Here is an 18,487-nt window from a genome sequence, read left to right on the forward strand (position 1 = left end):
AAGATATAAGATTCTTACACTTATTACATGAATTCGAATTAACTATCAATGAAAGCAAACGAAATTAACTTAAATTTCCTATCCTTTTACTCAATGTGTCTCTTATCTTGAGTAATCTGGTAACAATATCTTTTGCATTAATCCTCTTTTCCGGTGATTCCATTGTACACTCCAGAGCCAAACTAAAGATAGACAACAGACATTGCTCCTTTGCTGCAGAATGTTTTTCCTCTTCACTTAGCAGAGTTTTGTCCACAACTTCCACTAACGAAGTAGGAAGCAAGTCATTAACCCAATGCTTTAAGCTCAATTCTGCAACAAAAATTTCATCTGTGGGTTTTTTCTTGGTAAAGGTTTCCATCAACATAATCCCATAGCTGTAAACATCACTTTTTGTAGATACTTCTCCTTCTATGCCGTACTCTATGAATCAAATTAATTTCACAATTAGATAAATAATCAATAAAATTTTGATGTGACCATCGTAAAAATCAATGATTTGGAAAATTTAAAATGAACTTAAAAAAAAAAATTGTTTGAAGCAAACCTGGTGCCATATAACCTATAGTGGCAAGGGTTTTTGTTCGCATCACATACTCATCCTCTCCACTTAAAAGCTTTGCTATGCCAAAATCACTCAAATGAGCAACCATATTTTCGTCCAACAATACATTACTAGGCTTTAAGTCACAATGAATGATAGGAGTTGAATGATCGAAGTGGAGATATTCTAAGGCTGATGCAACGTCAATCATTATGTTCAACCTTTGAAATATATTCAGCATATAATTGCTAGAATGCAGCCAATCCCTCAAGCTCCCGTTGGACATGTATTCTAGGACTAATGCTTTGAAGTCATTGTTTGAATAACTGCTGATAACTTTGATAAGATTTCGATGGCGAATATTTTTTAACACTTCACATTCAGCCTCAAAACTCTTCAATGCGCTTGCACATTGCTGGTGAAACACTTTTATTGCAATCTTCATCCCATCTTCAAGTCTTGCTCTATAAACAGAACCAAAACCTCCTATGCCAATTATGTTGTTTTCAGCAAAATTATCTGTTGCTTGTAAAAGTTCTAAGTATGAAAATCTTCTTAGTGTTGCTTGTGATGACAAGACACTATCATTTGACAACACTGTGCTTCTTTTTCCACATTCGATCAGCTTAGATTTGAGAGGTAGAGTGATTGCTATTGTTAGAGCAATACTCAATGGCAAAACAATCACAATGAGAAGTATCTTTTTCCTTGATTTATGTTCTGTCCTCAGCTGTGAAGTTGGCAAAAATTCCTCCACTAGGAATCTCACCTTCTAGTTCATTGAAAGAGAGATTTAACTCGGAGGTAAAAGAGTTTCTCCATGGATTTTGGAATAGACCTAGAGATTTTATTATTTGACAAGTTCAAAACCTCCAAACTTGTCAAGTCACCAAATGATTCAGGAATTTGCCCTTCCAATCTATTATATGCTAGGTCCATAATTTGAAGGTTTTTTAGTCCTCCAATTGTGGCTGGCATATCACCCGATAAGTTATTTTCTGATAAACTTATTCCTAGAAGCACCTTCAAATTACCTATGTCGAAAGAAAGAGTACCAACCAAGAAATTTGATGAAAAGTCAAAGAACAAGATGTCTTTTAGGCTCCAGAAAGTTGAGGGAATAACAGAAGTAAACCTATTGGACCCTAAGTAGAGAGATCTCAGAGAAGTGAGGTTACTTAAGCATGAAGGCATAGATCCTGAAAGCTTATTTCCCAATAATACCAATTTATCCAGCCTAGCTAGATGGCAAAGCTCATCTGGGAATGAACCTACCAACTTATTGAATGTAAGAAATAAGCCTTGGAGTTTCTGCAGTTGGCCGAATGTAGTTGGGATTGGTCCGGTCAATTTATTGCCTTCTAATACTAAGGCCAACAAGTTGCTTAAATTGCTAATTGATGGAGGAATGTTGCCACTAATACTGCAATTGGCGATGAGAAGTGTTTCCAAAGACTTAGAAAGATTACCTATTGAACTTGGAAGGATACCGTCGAGTGGATTGCCTGTTAAGCCTATGTCTCTTAATTTCTTGCAATTTGCCAAAGAGGAAAGAAAGCTCAATTTTGAGGTTGAAGATGTCAAGTAGTTATTACCCAAGCTGAGCCACTCAAGGTTTTTTAAATTACCAATTGTGTTCCGAATAAAGCCCGAAAATGTGTTTCCTCCCAACTCTAGAGCGATGAGCTTAGAAGCATTGGTGATGGAACTAGGAATGCTTCCAGAAAATCTATTAAGTGCCAAGTTAAGGTGCTCAATAGTTGGAAGTGAAAGGTCTATTCTTGATGGGAGACTTCCGAAGAGAGAGTTATTAATGAGGATAACTACCTTCAGTGTTGACATGTTGAAGATTGTAGCTGGTAACACACCAACTAGGTTGTTCATTCCAAGCACCAAAGCCTCTAGATTTCGAAGATTAGCGATTTCGTGGGGTATCTCACCTGGTAAATTAACATAGATGCAAAAAATCTCACTTTCAAGATCTTGTCTAAAGTAGTCAAGAAAGATAACAAGTGACAAATTAAAATAAACAAGTGATAAATTAAAATATTTAGATAGCATTATGAAACATACCGTGGAGTTTGTTGTAGCCGAGATCTATCCATTTGAGCATAGTCAAGTTGTCGATTTCTTTCGGTATTGCACCGGATAAATTATTGAACTGCAAATGCAATTGTTGCAGTTGTTTGCAATTTGATAAAGCTGAAGGAATTTTGCCATGCAACATGTTTTTGTCCAGAAAAAGGGCTTTCAAGTAAGGAAGATAGTTGCAAATATTTTTCGGAAGCTCACCAGAAAGTCTGTTATTGGTCAAACGAATGTCTAATATTGAAGACATGTTGAAGACGGAGGAAGACACTGAACCAGAGAGCAGGTTATCAGTGAAGTCTAGAAATTTTAGCGTATGCATGGTGTAGATGGAGGGGGGAATGCTTCCAGAAAGCTTATTACGACTAAGATTAAGTGTTGTGAGTGAAGAGAGGTTTCCAAGTTGAGGAGGGATGGTGCCTTGTATATTGAATTGAGAAATATCTAAGGCTGTGACTCTATGGCTATTGACATCACAAGTGATGCCAATCCAGGTGCAAACAGAGGTATTCGAGGTCCAATTATGGGCAAAAAGGTTGGTTGGATCATAAGTTATATGATCTTTCAGGGCAAGAAGAGCTTGTTGGTCTGTGGTAATATTGTTGCTTGCTGCTGCTGCTGCTGCAACAACCAAGCAAAGAAGCAGGAAGTGGGTTAATGACACAGTGATCATACTGAGACTAAAGTTTCTCTCCATGAAAGGTTGCTTTGTTTGTTACCGGTTAATTTGGTAATGCAAGGTGTTTCGATTGCTGAAGATATATAATAATGCAAATGTCAATCTCGTGGTGTTTGTGATTGTGATTAAGCAAGACTGGAACAGATGAACTGGCTGGTAGTATTCACATCACTCAGTGCCCGTCAATTAAGGTACTTATTTTTTTGTAATGGCGCCATCTCATCAAGTCAAGAAGAAAATGATGCATTAGTTTTGCTATCAATGCTCAATTGTTATTATCTTCTTTCTTTGGCGAGTTTTCTATAGCCACAAACTTGCATTTTAGATAATTGATTCTACAGGAAAGTGAATAGTATAGAAATTGACATATTTGTCTTGTATTTGTGTTTGCGTGAAATTAGGATTCTCTCTTGATATAATTTTTCTGACTAAATATACTTACATGATTGATAGTTAATAAATTAAAATATAATAAATAAGCAAATATTGATTGTACACAAATAAAATTACATTTGTTTAAAAATTTTCAAAACTCAAATATTATAAGATTATAAGAGAATCATTTCCATGAGAATGAAATTTATATATATTTCCTTTCGTATCTTCAATTTTAAATTTTAAGGACCTAATGATATAAATTTGAGTAGTCAAATATTGATATTTTCGTATTTAATACTATATTAAGCATTAATTATTATTTTTTTTAAAGGGCGGGTATATGCACCCATAAAAAATGTTGTCGCAGAAGTTTTTAGTTAATTTTTTAGTAAATCGGAAAAAATTAATTTTTACTTGCTATAAAAATTTTATATTGCCAAAAAATAACCGCAATAATTCTTATGGACAGATTTTTCTTTGACACCCACTTCTGCAAGCACCCTTTCTCTTCAACTTCTCCTTTTTTTTTTTTTTTGCACATAAATTTGTTAAATGTTCTTTACTCTTTCTCCAATTATTTGATAATTAAGGTTATTTTCAACAACCAAAAAGTTAAATGAAGCAAAAAAATTGAATTAGTTTTTCAATGGAGATCATCAGCCATTGCCTTATTAAAATGATATCATTATGTCGAGTGGATGGTATGAGTATAATATACAAGTCAATTGTTATTATCTTCTTTCTTTGGCTTTTTTTGTGGCCACAAACTTGCATTTTAGATAATTGATTCTACAGGTAAGTGAAGCGTATAGAAATTAACATATTTGTGTGTGCGTGGGATCACGATTCTTCCTTGATATGATATTTCTGAGTAAATATACTCACATGATTGATAGTTAATGAATAAAAATATAATAAATAAGTAAATATTGATTGTACAAAAATAAAAGTACATTTGTTTTAAAAAATCTTTCAAATCTCAAATATTTTAAGATTATAAGAGGATCCTTTCCTGTGAGAATGAAATTTATATATATTTCATTTTGTGTCTTCAATTTTAAATTTTAAGGACCTAATGATATAAATTTGTGTAGTCAAATATTGATATTTTCGTATTTAATACTATATTAAGTATTAATTATTATATTTTTTTTAAAGGGAGGGTACATGCACCCATAAAAAATGCTATCACCGAAGTTTTTAATTAATTTTTTAGTAAATCGGAAAAAATCAATTTTTATTTGCTGAAAAATTTTTATATTGCCAAAAACTTAATAACCACAATAATTCTTATGGACTGATTTATCTTTGCACCCACTTCTGCAAGCACCCTTTCTCTTCAATTTCTCCTTTATTTTTGGCACATAAATTTGTTAAATGTTCTTTACTCTTTCTCCAATGATTTGAAAATTAAGGCTATTTTCAACAACCAAAAAGTTAAATAAAAAAAAAAGAATTGAAGTAGTTTTTCTGTGGAGATCATCAACCATTTATTAAAATGAAATCATTATGTAGAGTGGGTTGTATGAATATAACAAACAAGTCATTTTACTTTCCATAAAAACCAAGAGTTGAAAGTCAAAATTAGAATTTCAGCAAGAGTATTTCCATAAAAACCAAGAATTTCCATAAAAATATTACTGCTATTGTTTATTGTTTTTTTTCATCATTTCAGTAACTGACAAGTAAATTTCAAATGATGTATCACTCATCAACATTACTGTAATGATTGCAATCGTTAGTTAACTCATCCCTCCTAATTTATATATATATTATTTTCTTCTGCAAAACTACCATAAATCAAAGGTGTCACAATTTTAAAAAATAAAAAAAGCATCTAAAATCATCAAAACCTAACTACAATGATCATGGTCATAACCTGTATATTTTACAATAAAAACTGCAAGTAACTTGATCTTGTTGTACACACACCTGTGCCATATAACATTAAAGAGGGTCAATTTTACTGGCAATGAGATTCCTCTGCTTCATTTTATTCTCTATTTGCCATTCAATCTCCACAATGAATAAATGAAGAGTTTATTGTAACTATGTTTTTTTTCAATCACAGTACTGTGTTACTATTAAATATTCATCATAGGAGCCCAAGCTCTTTTCAATTATACTATACTACTCACAATCATAGAAGATCATTAAATCATCTTATAACATTAGATTCCCTGAGAATAAGCATTATAGTAAGCCACCAAATCTAGTCTTTGTTAAATTGGCCCTCCTTTCCACTAAAGTTAATGTAACCAAAAAACTAGAGTCATCATAGCTGGATGGTCTGGACGACAGTAAGATTGTGTGCGCTGGTTAATCTTTTTATCACCATCACTTAAGGCAGCTACCTCAACTCTCTATATAGGTAACATCTATAGTCAAGAATCAAACAAAAATCAAAAGGTTTCCTCTTTCTTTCACTTGAAGTAAAAGCAAAAGCAAATCATGAGTTTATTAATCGCAGTACTATAAAAGAGTTTAGTATAAAATTCAGCTCAATACTAAATTCTAATCCAAAACACTGACCTCTTTCCTATGCTTGCATCGTATTAGTTTTTCTTTTTCAAGAGAAAAATCTTCTTCTCTTACCCATTTTTCTCCGAAAAAATAAAAGAATTTTGTGCATACATTAGCTTTTGTTCCACATGAATTTAAAATGCGGATATCACTCAAACTTTAGGAAAAAAAAAGATAAAAAATAGTTTATTAAAGTTTGGTCTTTTAGCAATATTTCAAAACACCCACATATGAAAATCAATAATTATGTATACATAATGTACCTGCATTTTAAAATACAAATTTGAAATTATAAAATAAAATTGTACCTTGTGAGTGCATCACGACCACCAACTTCACTAATCCGTTAAACAACCCGATAAAAAGTGAAAATTAAAATAGTAATTTATAAATAAATAAAAAATAATAATGAAAATCAATAGCCTTGTTCTATTTGTAGAAATGTATGCCGGTTAAATGGTGCGAAGCCAGTGGTCATCATTTTGAGTAAAACTGCAGCCTAGAGTTAAACATTTTGTGTCTGAAATTAGCAGTACTAGATTAGTATTTACGGGTTATCAAGCAGCAAATAAAATAGACAAGTAAGAAATATAACAAAAAAATAATATGTGCATGTGTAATTTACTTCATAAACATTTTGTTTATGTTTATTTATGGTTATTTATAATTACCTATTGGTATGCTTTTTTTAATCTTTTTTAATTTCTTAAAAGAAATTTCATCCTTAACCTCAGCTTGCAAGGGAAATACTAAATTACTAACCCTACGGCATCCAAACTTAAAACTGTAAGGACTAAGGAGAAATCTCAATCAAGTAAAACAAAAATTAAAGAAAAAATTTCCAATTGAATTTTTTTTTCCCCTTAAACTATAGTAATCTATCCAACATGCCTTTTTGTTTTCCCCAAATTTAACCCCGTATTTTCTTATTTTATATTTTGTTTTAGTATTCTCAAACAATTATTCCGATAATAAAAACTAATCTGCAGATTTTTTCATAGGTCGATGAAGTTTTGGTTATCAAAGTTTGAGGCTTTAAGAAGCCCAAAAAAAAATAATAATAATAAAGAGATAGCAAAAATGTAGAGCAGAGCAACATCGCGTTGTGTTTATTTAAAAAGGGAAAAAAAACTATTTGTATTGACATAAATATTCTTGTATTTTTGCTTATACATCAATTCCAATGTTACAGTACGTACGATTTGCATAAAATAAAAAGTTTGCATGCAACAAATTATTCAGAGCGCGTAGAGAGGAGATAGCAATTAGCTTTTCACTATTTATGTACTGTTTTAAACCTGATATTAGTATCATTAGGATTTGTTTGGGGATAAAAAAGGAGATTAATTAATTAAGAAAATGGAATTGTTGGTGGGATTTGCTGAAGAGTTATGTGCACTCCTCATTTTTCTCCACCACTCATCTTACTTGTAAAATGCAATGACCAAACTATCCTCACCAAAGGCTAGACATTTACTTGTGTATTCAAAGGCTATTTTGGGAAGACAAGCATATATTTTTTAAAATTATTTAGAACACCCTTATTTAAAAAAAAACATATTTCGTTGAACTTTCACAAAGAAATAAACTTTCTAGAATGGATATGAAGCAATCAAACAATATTCAATCAATAAATCAAGTAAATCACAAAATCATTTAAACACTCCCAATAAATCAATACATGCATTAATTCCCAACAACTTCGAGTCGACGTAAGCACTTCCAATATATCTTTGTGAGTGTGTGCGTGCGTGTGTGTGTCAACAACATCAATCAACTTCCTTCAATTTTAATTTATAAAAAGATGATTTTAATTAATAAAGATAAATAACAAAAATATAAATTAAATAAGCAATCACAAGACATATAATTTAATGAGGAAATCTTTGATCTTTATAGGTCTGGTTTAGAATTGAGGTTGGGTAACTATAACTTAAAAGTTACAAAACTAAAACATATGATAAACAGTAGCCGATATATAACTTAGAAGTTAAGTTGATTTGATTTTATGCTTGTATGATGAAAAAAAATCTATATAACTTCACTAATTTTCTCAAAATTATTATATAACAATTATATTTAGCACATAGTATTAATTTTATTTGATAGTTGCAACTTTTTTCCAACAATAATTGTACCTTAAAAGATATAACACCTCAATAATAAATAAGATCATAATTTAAGGAAAAAAATCTCGACATGTGATTATATCCACGTGCAGATGAAACAATCACTACGAAAATAACGTGAGTTTATATTGATTCAAGAACACTTGCGAAGCATCGCACTGGTAAACACTTTGTATCTAAATTATATTCCATCAACCCTCACAATCCTCACAATTTTTTTCCATGTGAATCAAATTTTGAATTCTCTTCATGTGATATAAGAGTAATAGGATAATGGGTGTGTGGGTATTCTTCTCAGATTTAACACTTACAATCTCAAAGGCCTCACATCAATAAACTTGTTTCTTCCAACAATGCGTCAGTCAACCTGAAGTCAACGAGAATTTAACACGACAACGTGCACCGGATTACCTAGGATTCCAATCTCTCCAAATCCATTTCTATCTTATCTACAACTTAATTCGATTTAGCACCCATCCTAATATTTTCGACTCTCCGGAATCTAAAAATAACATCCATTCATCTATTTGGGAACTCAAAAGTAATGAAGTGACTCTTTCATCCTTGAACCTATATCATTAATAGATTTTGACACAAGATTTTGATAAACCTTAATAAATGAGATAATTCAATCTTTACTCCAATTAATAGAGGATCTACCTATGTTACAATAGTGGTATGGTACCAAATTAGTAATTTTTAATCTTCAATTTTTCTTGTTAGGATTAAGAATTTAATAGAAATTAAGTTAGTCAATTTTTAGATTTGGATATAGACCCACGATTAATCTAGAACTCAAATGATTCTCTATTTCAGATTGAAGAAACTCTGTAATGGAGCAAACACACGATTTGCAATCTGATATCGTGTTAGTTAGAATCAAACTTCGATCTTGATCAAGAATCAAGATCAACATTTCTTAATTGACTAATGGTAAATCCAATGGTCAAGATTTTTCTAGAAAAATAAGACACGGAAGTGATCCCCACACGACAAGTAAGCAGCTTCGAATCTGACGAGCTTAAAATTGTTATATTTTCTCTCTAATCAATATGCATCAGACGCAAGCCTCCCTGCCATTTGGCAAATAAATATGTATTATTATTACTCAATCCATCCAATTGTCTTAATTCTTAAAAAAGAAAAAGAAAAAAAAATTCAATCAGTCCAACCAACCATGATTTTTTTTTAACATATATTTTAGACACTTTTTTCTGATCACTAAGTTCTACCTTTTTTGAGCAGCAATAAATTATGTTTTAATTAATTCTAAAATGATTTTTTCATGTTTATGAATTAACATAAAATTAAAATATATTTTGATGGAATTTTTTTGGGTGGATGACTATTAATAAAAATATCAAGCTAATATAGACAACTTGAAATCTAGATTTTTCAATCTATTTATGTAAGTCTTTTTTTTTTTCTTGGAGTTTCTTTATTCTTTTTATAATAAAAGTACAATTTTGTGATTAATTTTCAAGATTCTGATTAGATGCGCACAAGAAGCATGTCAATTTTTCATTGGAGAGGTTGTGGAATGGTGACGCAGTGTCACTATAACGTGGACGATGATGCACATATATCAGCCCTCCAATTTTGAATTAAATGTATGAGTTTAATATTTGTAGCTAATGACATCCAAATTAAATCCCCAATTTTTATCACCATCTCAAGTAAGGATAATTTTGAATTTGTATCCAATTGACCCCTAACCCCTACTCAAATAAATGAAATACCCGTATAACATCAAATTTTGAATAGCTAATTTAAAATTTTAGAGGATATTTACGTAATTAATATGAAGATTTATCACAAGGGAGTGAGCTCGAGTCTTCACAACTACAGATACTTGACTTTTCCTTAAAAATAGGAGTATTTTTCTTAATGTGAAAGTAGTAATTACTTATAAAAAAAAGAAGAAGGTAGTTTTAGCCATGCCGCACTAAAAAATGATTTCGATTAATTCTAATATATTTATAACTATGAAATAACATTAGTATTATTTATAATTAAGAAGATCAATATGGAAATTAATAATAATAAACCTTGTTGATTGATGATGGACCACCCCTTTTTGGTGGCTGCATCAATAGCATGTAAGTTGAATTCAGTCGCACACGCACACACATTGAAGTTAACATCAATAACAAAAGCCAAGTGTAAAAGAATTAAAAGACAAAATTAAAACTAGCTCCAAATGCGGTTGCAATTCCTTTGCCAAATCTTCTTCTCTTGCCCATTTTCCTCTAAAAGATAAAAGAAATTTACATACACGTTCCACAGGATTTTAAAATGCGGAATCATTAAAACTTAAAGAAAATTAAAAGACAAAAAATAGTGAATTAAAATTTTGTCTTTTAGCAGTGCTTTTAAATGTCCAAGCTTGAGAATCAATTGCTAATTATGTATACACAAACATTTGTGCATTTTAAACTGCGAATTTGAAGATATTAAATAAAATTGTGAATTATGAGTGCATCAACAACCATCACTACAATCTGAAACAAATATGATTCTCTATTTTTGTGTTGATTTTATGAATTTGGTCGGACGCATTGCCATGCCGACATTGATGATTACCAAAGAGTGAAAGATTTTATCTATATAACTCTTAATTTATTGTGCCATGTTGTGTGGAGTTACCACTATTTGAAGATATGTCAGTGCATTGGTATGCGACACGTCCTACTTCTCAATAATAGTTCATCCAAATGTCCAACACTTGTTCATCTACTTTCATCTACATTAGAAAATGTAGAGTCCGAATGTAATTTTTAAAGATTAACTTTAAGATTCATATACTTGTGAAACAAGCTCAAGTAGAGAGGGGGAGTTAGAACAGAAGGTATTTTTTATGGGCAGGCCAACTATTTGATAAAATGCGTCATTGAACAAATACTTGGCAAGTCGGCGGTTCTACAGTATGGAAGACACCAACAACACGGCATGATACTGAAAGGTCTTCAAGTCTCCAAAATCGGCGAAGATCAATGGACAATAGCGCACAACATACCTTATCATCTTTGTATTCTAGCTACATCAATCATTTCTTAGTACACGTAATCTACTGTAAATAATATACTTGATCTCTGTATGAAGATGACATTGTGCTACGAATGCAATTATGTCGCTTTACATCAATGTTGTCCTTTGTTCTCTTCGCACTTTTTTTTTTGAACCCTTGGCTTCAGTTTCTGTAAATTAATCTCCTTCACAGTACTTCGGTACTTACGATTTTAACACGACAAACAAAAAAGCATAATTTTTTAATTATTTCACTCTTAAATATGTCCCAGTTGTCATTCTAAATTCTTTTTGCTATTTGTGTGTGGAAACAGAAAACAGAGGACAGAAGGCGCCCTCGGGATGAAGGAAAGGAATGTTTGAGCTTTTATGGGACTCGAACTTTTGCTCTAAACAAAAGTTCTCAATCTCAAAAGCTGAGGACAACAAACCTTCCAACAGGTGTCCAAAGCATTGGTGGCAATGAGAAACACTTCTTGAACTTGAAGTTATGTTTAATAAATTAAATCATACGCTTTTGGAGTAGCTTGACTTATTAGCCTGCAGCTAGACCACTATTCTACCTAAACGCATGCAAAAAAAGAGAGAGTATAAAACAAATGTCATCAGTAGCATTTCTTGGAAGAACTAAATCAACTCTGTCCATGGAAACAAGATGACTACAACAGTTTTCTCAAGAAAAAAAAAAAAGATATAAGATTCCTACACTTATTACATGAATTCAGATTAACTATCAATGAAAGCAAACGAAATTAACTTAAATTTCCGATCCTTTTACTCAATGTGTCTCTTATCTTGAGTAATCGGGTAACAATATCTTTTGCATTAATCCTCTTTTCCGGTGATTCCATTGTACACTCCAGAGCCAAACTAAAGATAGACAACAGACATTGCTCCTTTGCTGCAGAATGTTTTTCCTCTCCACTTAGCAGAGTTTTGTCCACAACTTCCACTAATGAATTAGGAAGCAAGTCATTAACCCAACGCTTTAAGCTCAATTCTCCGACAAAAATTTCATTTGTGGGTTTTTTCTTGGTAAAAGTTTCCATCAACATAATCCCATAGCTGTAAACATCACTTTTTGTAGATACTTCTCCTTCTATGCCATACTCTATGAATCAAATTAATTTCACAATTAGATAAATAATCAATAACATTTTGATGTGAGGATCGTAAAAATCAATAAGTTGCAAAATTTAAAATGAACTAAAAAAAAAAGTTGTTTGAAGCAAACCTGGTGCCATATAACCTATAGTGGCAAGGGTTTTTGTTCGCATCGTAGACTCATCCTCTCCACTTAAAAGCTTTGCTATGCCAAAATCACTCAAATGAGCAACCATATTTTCATCCAACAATACATTACTAGGCTTTAAGTCACAATGAATAATAGGAGTTGAATGATCGAAGTGGAGATATTCTAAAGCTGATGCAACGTCAATCATTATGTTCAACCTTCGAAAAATATTCAGCACGTAATTGCTCGAATGCAACCAATCCCCCAAGCTCCCGTTGGACATGTATTCTAGGACTAATGCTTTGAAGTCATCGTTCGAGCAACTGCTGATAACTTTGATAAGGTTTCGATGGCGAATATTTTTTAACACTTCACATTCAGCCTCAAAACTCTTCAATGCGCTTGGACATTGCTGGTGAAACACTTTTATTGCAATCTTCATCCCATCTTCAAGTCTTGCTCTATAAACGGAACCTAAACCTCCTCTGCCAATTATGTTGTTTTCAGCAAAATTATCTGTTGCTCGTAAAAGTTCTAAGTATGAAAATCTTCTTAGTGTTGCTTGTGATGACAAGATACCATCATTTGACAACACTGTGCTTCTTTTTCCACATTCGATCAGCTTAGATTTGAGAGCTAGAGTGATTGCTATTGTTAGAGCAATACTCAATGGCAAAACAATCACAATGAGAAGTATCTTTTTCCTTGATTTATGTTCTGTCCTCGGCTTGCTAACTTTGCATGGTTGGACTTGAAGATTTGGTAAACCACACAATAACTCATTTCCCACAAATGACTCAGCTGTGAAGTTGGCAAAAATTCCTCCACTAGGAATCTCACCTTCTAGTTTATTGAAAGAGAGATTTAACTCTCGAAGGTAAAAGAGTTTCTCCATGGATGTTGGAATAGACCCAGAGATTTTATTATTTGACAAATTCAAAACTTCTAAACTTATCAAGTCACCAAATGATTCAGGAATTGGGCCTTCCAATCTATTATATGCTAGGTCCATAATTTGAAGATCTTTCAGTCCTCCAATTGTGGCTGGGATATCACCGGATAAGTTATTTTTTGATAAGTTTATTTCTAGAAGCACCTTCAAATTTCCTATGTCTAAAGAAAGAGGACCAACCAAGAAATTTGATGAAAAGTCAAAGAACAAGATGTATTTTAGGCTCCAGAAGGTTGAGGGAATAACAGAAGTAAACCTATTGGACCCTAAGTAGAGAGATTTCAGAGAAGTGAGGTTACTTAAGCATGAAGGTATAGATCCTGAAAGCTTATTGCCAAATAAGACCAATTCATTCAGCCTACCTAGATGGCAAAGCTCATCTGGGAATGAACCTACCAACATATTGAATGCAAGATATAAGCCTTGGAGTTTCTGTAGTAGGCCGAGTGTAATTGGAATTGGTCCAGTCAATTTATTGCGTTCTAATACTAAGGTCAACAAGTTGCTTAAATTGCTAACTGCTTCCGGAATGTTGCCACTAATACTGCAATTGGCGATGACAAGTGTTTCCAAAGACTTAGAAAGATTACCTATTGAACTTGGAAGGATACCGTCGAGTGGATTGCCTCCTAAGTTTAAGAATCTTAATTTCTTGCAATTTGCCAAAGAGGAAAGAAAGCTCAATTTTGAGGTTGAAGATTTCAAGTAATTATTAGCCAAGCTGAGCCTCAAAAGGCTTCTCAAATTACCAATTGTGTTTGGAATGAAGCCCGAAAATGTGTTCTCTCCCAACGCTAGAACGGTGAGCTTAGAAGCATTGGTGATGGAACTAGGAATGGTTCCAGAAAATCTATTATGTGCCAACTCAAGAAACTCAACAGTTGGAAGTGAAAGGTCTATTCTTGATGGTAGACTTCCACTGAGAGAGTTATCCATGAGGATAAGTACCTTCAGTGTTGACATGTTGAAGATTGGAGCTGGTAACACACCAACTAGGTTGTTCATTCCAAGCACTAAAGCCTCTAGATTTCGAAGATTAGCGATTTCGTGGGGTATCTCACCTGGCAAATTAACATAGATGCAAAAAAATCTCTGTTACAAGATCTTATCTAAAGTATTCAAGAAAAATAACAAGTGAGAAATTAAAATATTTACATAGTATTATGAACATACCGTGGAGTTTGTTGCATAATAGAGATATCCCTTTGAGCATAGTCAAGTTGCCGATTTCTTTTGGTATTGCACCGGATAAATTATTGAACTGCAACAATAATATTTGCAGAGTTTTGCACTTTGATAAAGCAGAAGGAATTTTGCCATGAAACATGTTTTTTTTTAAGAAAAGGGCTTTCAAATAAGGAAGATAGTTGCAAATATTTTTCGGAAGCTCACCAGAAAATCTGTTATTGGTCAAACGAATTTCTACTATTGAAGACATGTTGAAGACGAAGGAAGACACCGAACCAGAGAGCTGGTTATCAGTGAAGTCAAGAAATTTTAGCGTATGCATTGTGTAGATGGAGGAGGGAACGTTTCCAGAAAGCTTGTTATGACTAAGATTAAGCGTTGTGAGTGAAGAGAGGTTTCCAAGTTGAGGAGGGATGGTGCCTTGTAGATTGAATTGAGAAATATCTAAGGCTGCGACTCTATGGCTATTGACATCACAAGTGATGCCAATCCAGGTACAAACAGAGGTATTCGAGGTCCAATTATGGGCAAAAAGGTTGGTCGGATCATAAATTATATGATCTTTCAGGGCAAGAAGAGCTTGTTGGTCTGTGGTAATATTGTTGCTTGCTGCTGCTGCTGCTACAACAACCAAGCAAAGAAGCAGGAAGTGGGTTAATGACACAGTGATCATACTGAGACTAAAGTTTCTCTCCCTGAAAGATTGCTTTGTTTGTTAGCGGTTAATTTGGTAATGCAAGGTGTTTCGATTGCTGAACATATATATAATGCAAATGTCAATCTCGTGGTGTTTGTGATTGTGATTAAGCAAGACTGGAAGAGATGAGCTGGCTGGTAGTATTCACATCACTCAGTGCCCGTCAATTAAGGTACTTGTTTTTTTGTAATGGCGCCATCTCATCAAGTCAAGAAGAAAATGATGCATTAGTTTTGCTATCAATGCTCAATTGTTATTATCTTCTTTCTTTGGCGAGTTTGCTGTAGCCACAAACTTCCATTTTAGATAATTGATTCTACAGGAAAGTGAATAGTATAGAAATTGACATATTTGTCTTGTATTTGTGTTTGTGTGAAATTAGAATTCTCTCTTGATATAATTTTTCTGACTAAATATACTTACATGATTGATAGTTAATAAATTAAAATATAATAAATAAGTAAATATTGATTGTACACAAATAAAATTACATTTGTTTCAAAAAAATTTCAGAACTCAAATATTATAAGATTATAAGAGAATCCTTTCCATGAGAATGAAATTTTTATATATTTCTTTTCGTGTCTTCAATTTTAAATTTTAAGGACCTAATGATATAAATTTGAGTTGTCAAATATTGATATTTTCGTATTTAATACTATATTAAGCATTAATTATTATATTTTTTTTAAAGGGAGGGTATATGCACCCATAAAAAATGCTGTCGCAGAAGTTTTTAGTTAATTTTTTAGTAAATCGGAAAAAAAATTAATTTTTACATGCTATAAAAATTTTATATTGCCAAAAAATAACCGCAATAATTCTTATGGACCGATTTTTCTTTGACATCCACTTCTGCAAGCACCCTTTCTCTTCAACTTTCTCCAATTATTTGATCATTAAGGTTATTTTCAACAACCAAAAAGTTAAATGAAGCAAAAAAAATGAATTAGTTTTTCAATGGAGATCATCAGCCATTGCCTTGTTAAAATGATATCATTATGTCGAGTGGATTGTATGAGTATAATATACAAGTCAATTGTTATTATCTTCTTTCTTTGGCCTTTTTTGTGGCCACAAACTTGCATTTTAGATAATTGATTCTACAGGTAAGTGAAGCGTATAGAAATTAACATATTTGCGTGTGCGTGGGATCAAGATTCTCCCTTGATATGATATTTCTAAGTAGATATACTCACACGATTGATAGTTAATGAATAAAAATATAATAAATAAGTAAATATTGATTGTACACAAATAAAATTACATTTGTTTTAAAAAATCTTTCAAATATTTTAAGATTATAAAATTTATATATATTTATATATTTCATTCTATGTCTTCAATTTTAAATTTTAAGGACCTAATGATATAAATTTGTGTAGTCAAATATTGATATTTTCGTATTTAATATTATATTAAGTATTAATTATTATATTTTTTTAAAAGGGAGGGTACATGCACCAACAAAAAATGCTATCGCCAAAGTTTTTAATTAATTTTTTAGTAAATTGGAAAAAATCAATTTTTATTTGCTGAAAATTTTTTATATTGCCAAAAAATTAATAACCACAATAATTCTTATAGACTGATTTATCTTTGCACCCACTTCCGCAAGCACCCTTTCTCTTCAATTTCTCCTTTATTTTTGGCACATAAATTTGTTAAATGTTCTTTACTCTTTCTCCAGTTATTTGAAAATTAAGGCTATTTTCAACAACCAAAAAGTTAAATAAAACAAAAGAATTGAAGTAGTTTTTCAGTGGAGATCATCAAGCATTTATTAAAATGAAATCATTATGTAGAGTGGATTGTATGAATATAAAAAACAAGTCATTTTACTTTCCATAAAAACCAAGAGTTGAAAGTCAAAATTAGAATTTCAGCAAGAGTATTTCCATAAAAACCAAGAATTTCCATAAAAATATTACTGCTATTGTTTATTGTTTTTTTCATCATTTTAGCAACTGACAAGTAAATTTCAAATGATGTATCACTCATCAACATTGTTGTAATGATTGCAATTGTTAGTTAACTCATTCTTCCTAATTTTTATATATATTTTTTTCTTCTGCAAAACTACCATAAATCAAAGGTGTCACAACTTAAAAAAAATAAAAAAAGCATCTAAAATCATCAAAACCTAACTACAATGATCATGGTCATAACCTGTATATTTTACAAAAAAAAACTGCAAGTCACTTGCTCTTACTGTACACACACCTGTGCCATATAACATTAAAGAGGGTCAATTTTACTAGCAATGAGATTCCTCTGCTTCATTTTATTCTCTGTTTGCCATTCAATATCCGCAATGAATAAATGAAGAGTTTATTGTAACAGTGTTTTTTTCAATCACAATATTGTGTTACTATTAAATATTCATCATAGGAGCCCAGGCTCTTTTCAATTATACTATACTACTCACAATCATAGAAGATCATTAAATCATCTTATAACATTAGATTCCTTGAGAATAAGCATTATAGTAAGCCACCAAATCTAGTCTTTGTTAAATTGGCCCTCCTTTCCACTAAAGCTAATGTAACCAAAAAACTAGAGCCATCACAGCTGGATGGTCTGGACGACAGTCAGATTTTGTGCGCTGCTTAATCTTTTTATCACCATCACTTAAGGCAGCTACCTCAACTCTCTATATAGGTAACATCTATAGTCAAGAATCAAACAAAAAACAAAAGGTTTCCTCTTTCTTTCACTTGAAGTAAAAGCAAAAGCAAATCATGAGTTCATTAATCGCAGTACTATAAAAGAGTTTAGTATAAAATTCAGCTCAATAATAAATTCTAATCCAAAACACTGACCTCTTTCCTATGTTTGCATCGTATTAGTTTTTCTTTTTCAAGAGAAAAATCTTCTTCTCTTACCCATTTTTCTCGGAAAAAATAAAAGAATTTTGTGCATTCATTAGCTTTTGTTCCACATGAATTTAAAATGCGGATATCACTCAACCTTTAGGAAAAAAGGGAAAAAAAGATGAAAAATAGTTTATTAAGTTTGGTCTTTTAGCAATATTTCAAAACACCCACA

The 18,487-nt window shown here is 31.9% G+C and overlaps 3 protein-coding genes across 8 annotated transcripts in view; all 3 read right to left on the minus strand.

Moving 5' to 3' along the window:
* Positions 1–3,482, minus strand: part of LOC107175384 (probable LRR receptor-like serine/threonine-protein kinase At3g47570) — a 139,635-nt gene extending 136,153 nt beyond the window's left edge. The window contains exons 1-2 of one of the 6 annotated variants that reach the window (XM_052433896.1): positions 2,618–3,477; positions 1,816–2,484 (exon numbers count right to left, since the gene is read on the minus strand). In XM_052433896.1, the coding sequence (XP_052289856.1) occupies positions 1,816–2,484; positions 2,618–3,329 (1,381 nt within the window). In that variant the 5' untranslated portion in view covers positions 3,330–3,477. Of the gene's footprint in view, positions 1–1,815; positions 2,485–2,617 lie in introns of all 6 variants that reach the window. The other 5 variants (XM_052433893.1, XM_052433895.1, XM_052433891.1 and 2 more) reach the window with 5 other exon arrangements.
* Positions 3,483–11,959: 8,477 nt separating this feature from the next.
* The window catches only part of LOC102617533 (probable LRR receptor-like serine/threonine-protein kinase At3g47570), an 80,894-nt gene continuing 74,366 nt past the window's right edge, over positions 11,960–18,487 (minus strand). The window contains exon 3 of the mRNA XM_052433897.1: positions 11,960–12,479. Coding sequence (XP_052289857.1) covers positions 12,121–12,479 — 359 coding nt within the window. The 3' untranslated portion in view covers positions 11,960–12,120. The remainder of the gene's footprint in view (positions 12,480–18,487) is intronic.
* The window catches only part of LOC102616934 (probable LRR receptor-like serine/threonine-protein kinase At3g47570), a 76,089-nt gene continuing 70,112 nt past the window's right edge, over positions 12,511–18,487 (minus strand). Inside the window, exon 4 of the mRNA XM_052433887.1 lies at positions 12,511–13,810. Within this exon, the coding sequence (XP_052289847.1) occupies positions 12,565–13,810 (1,246 nt within the window). The 3' untranslated portion in view covers positions 12,511–12,564. The remainder of the gene's footprint in view (positions 13,811–18,487) is intronic.

The sequence above is a fragment of the Citrus sinensis genome, chromosome 9 (genome assembly GCF_022201045.2).
Source record: "Citrus sinensis cultivar Valencia sweet orange chromosome 9, DVS_A1.0, whole genome shotgun sequence".
Classification (NCBI taxonomy): domain Eukaryota; kingdom Viridiplantae; phylum Streptophyta; class Magnoliopsida; order Sapindales; family Rutaceae; genus Citrus; species Citrus sinensis.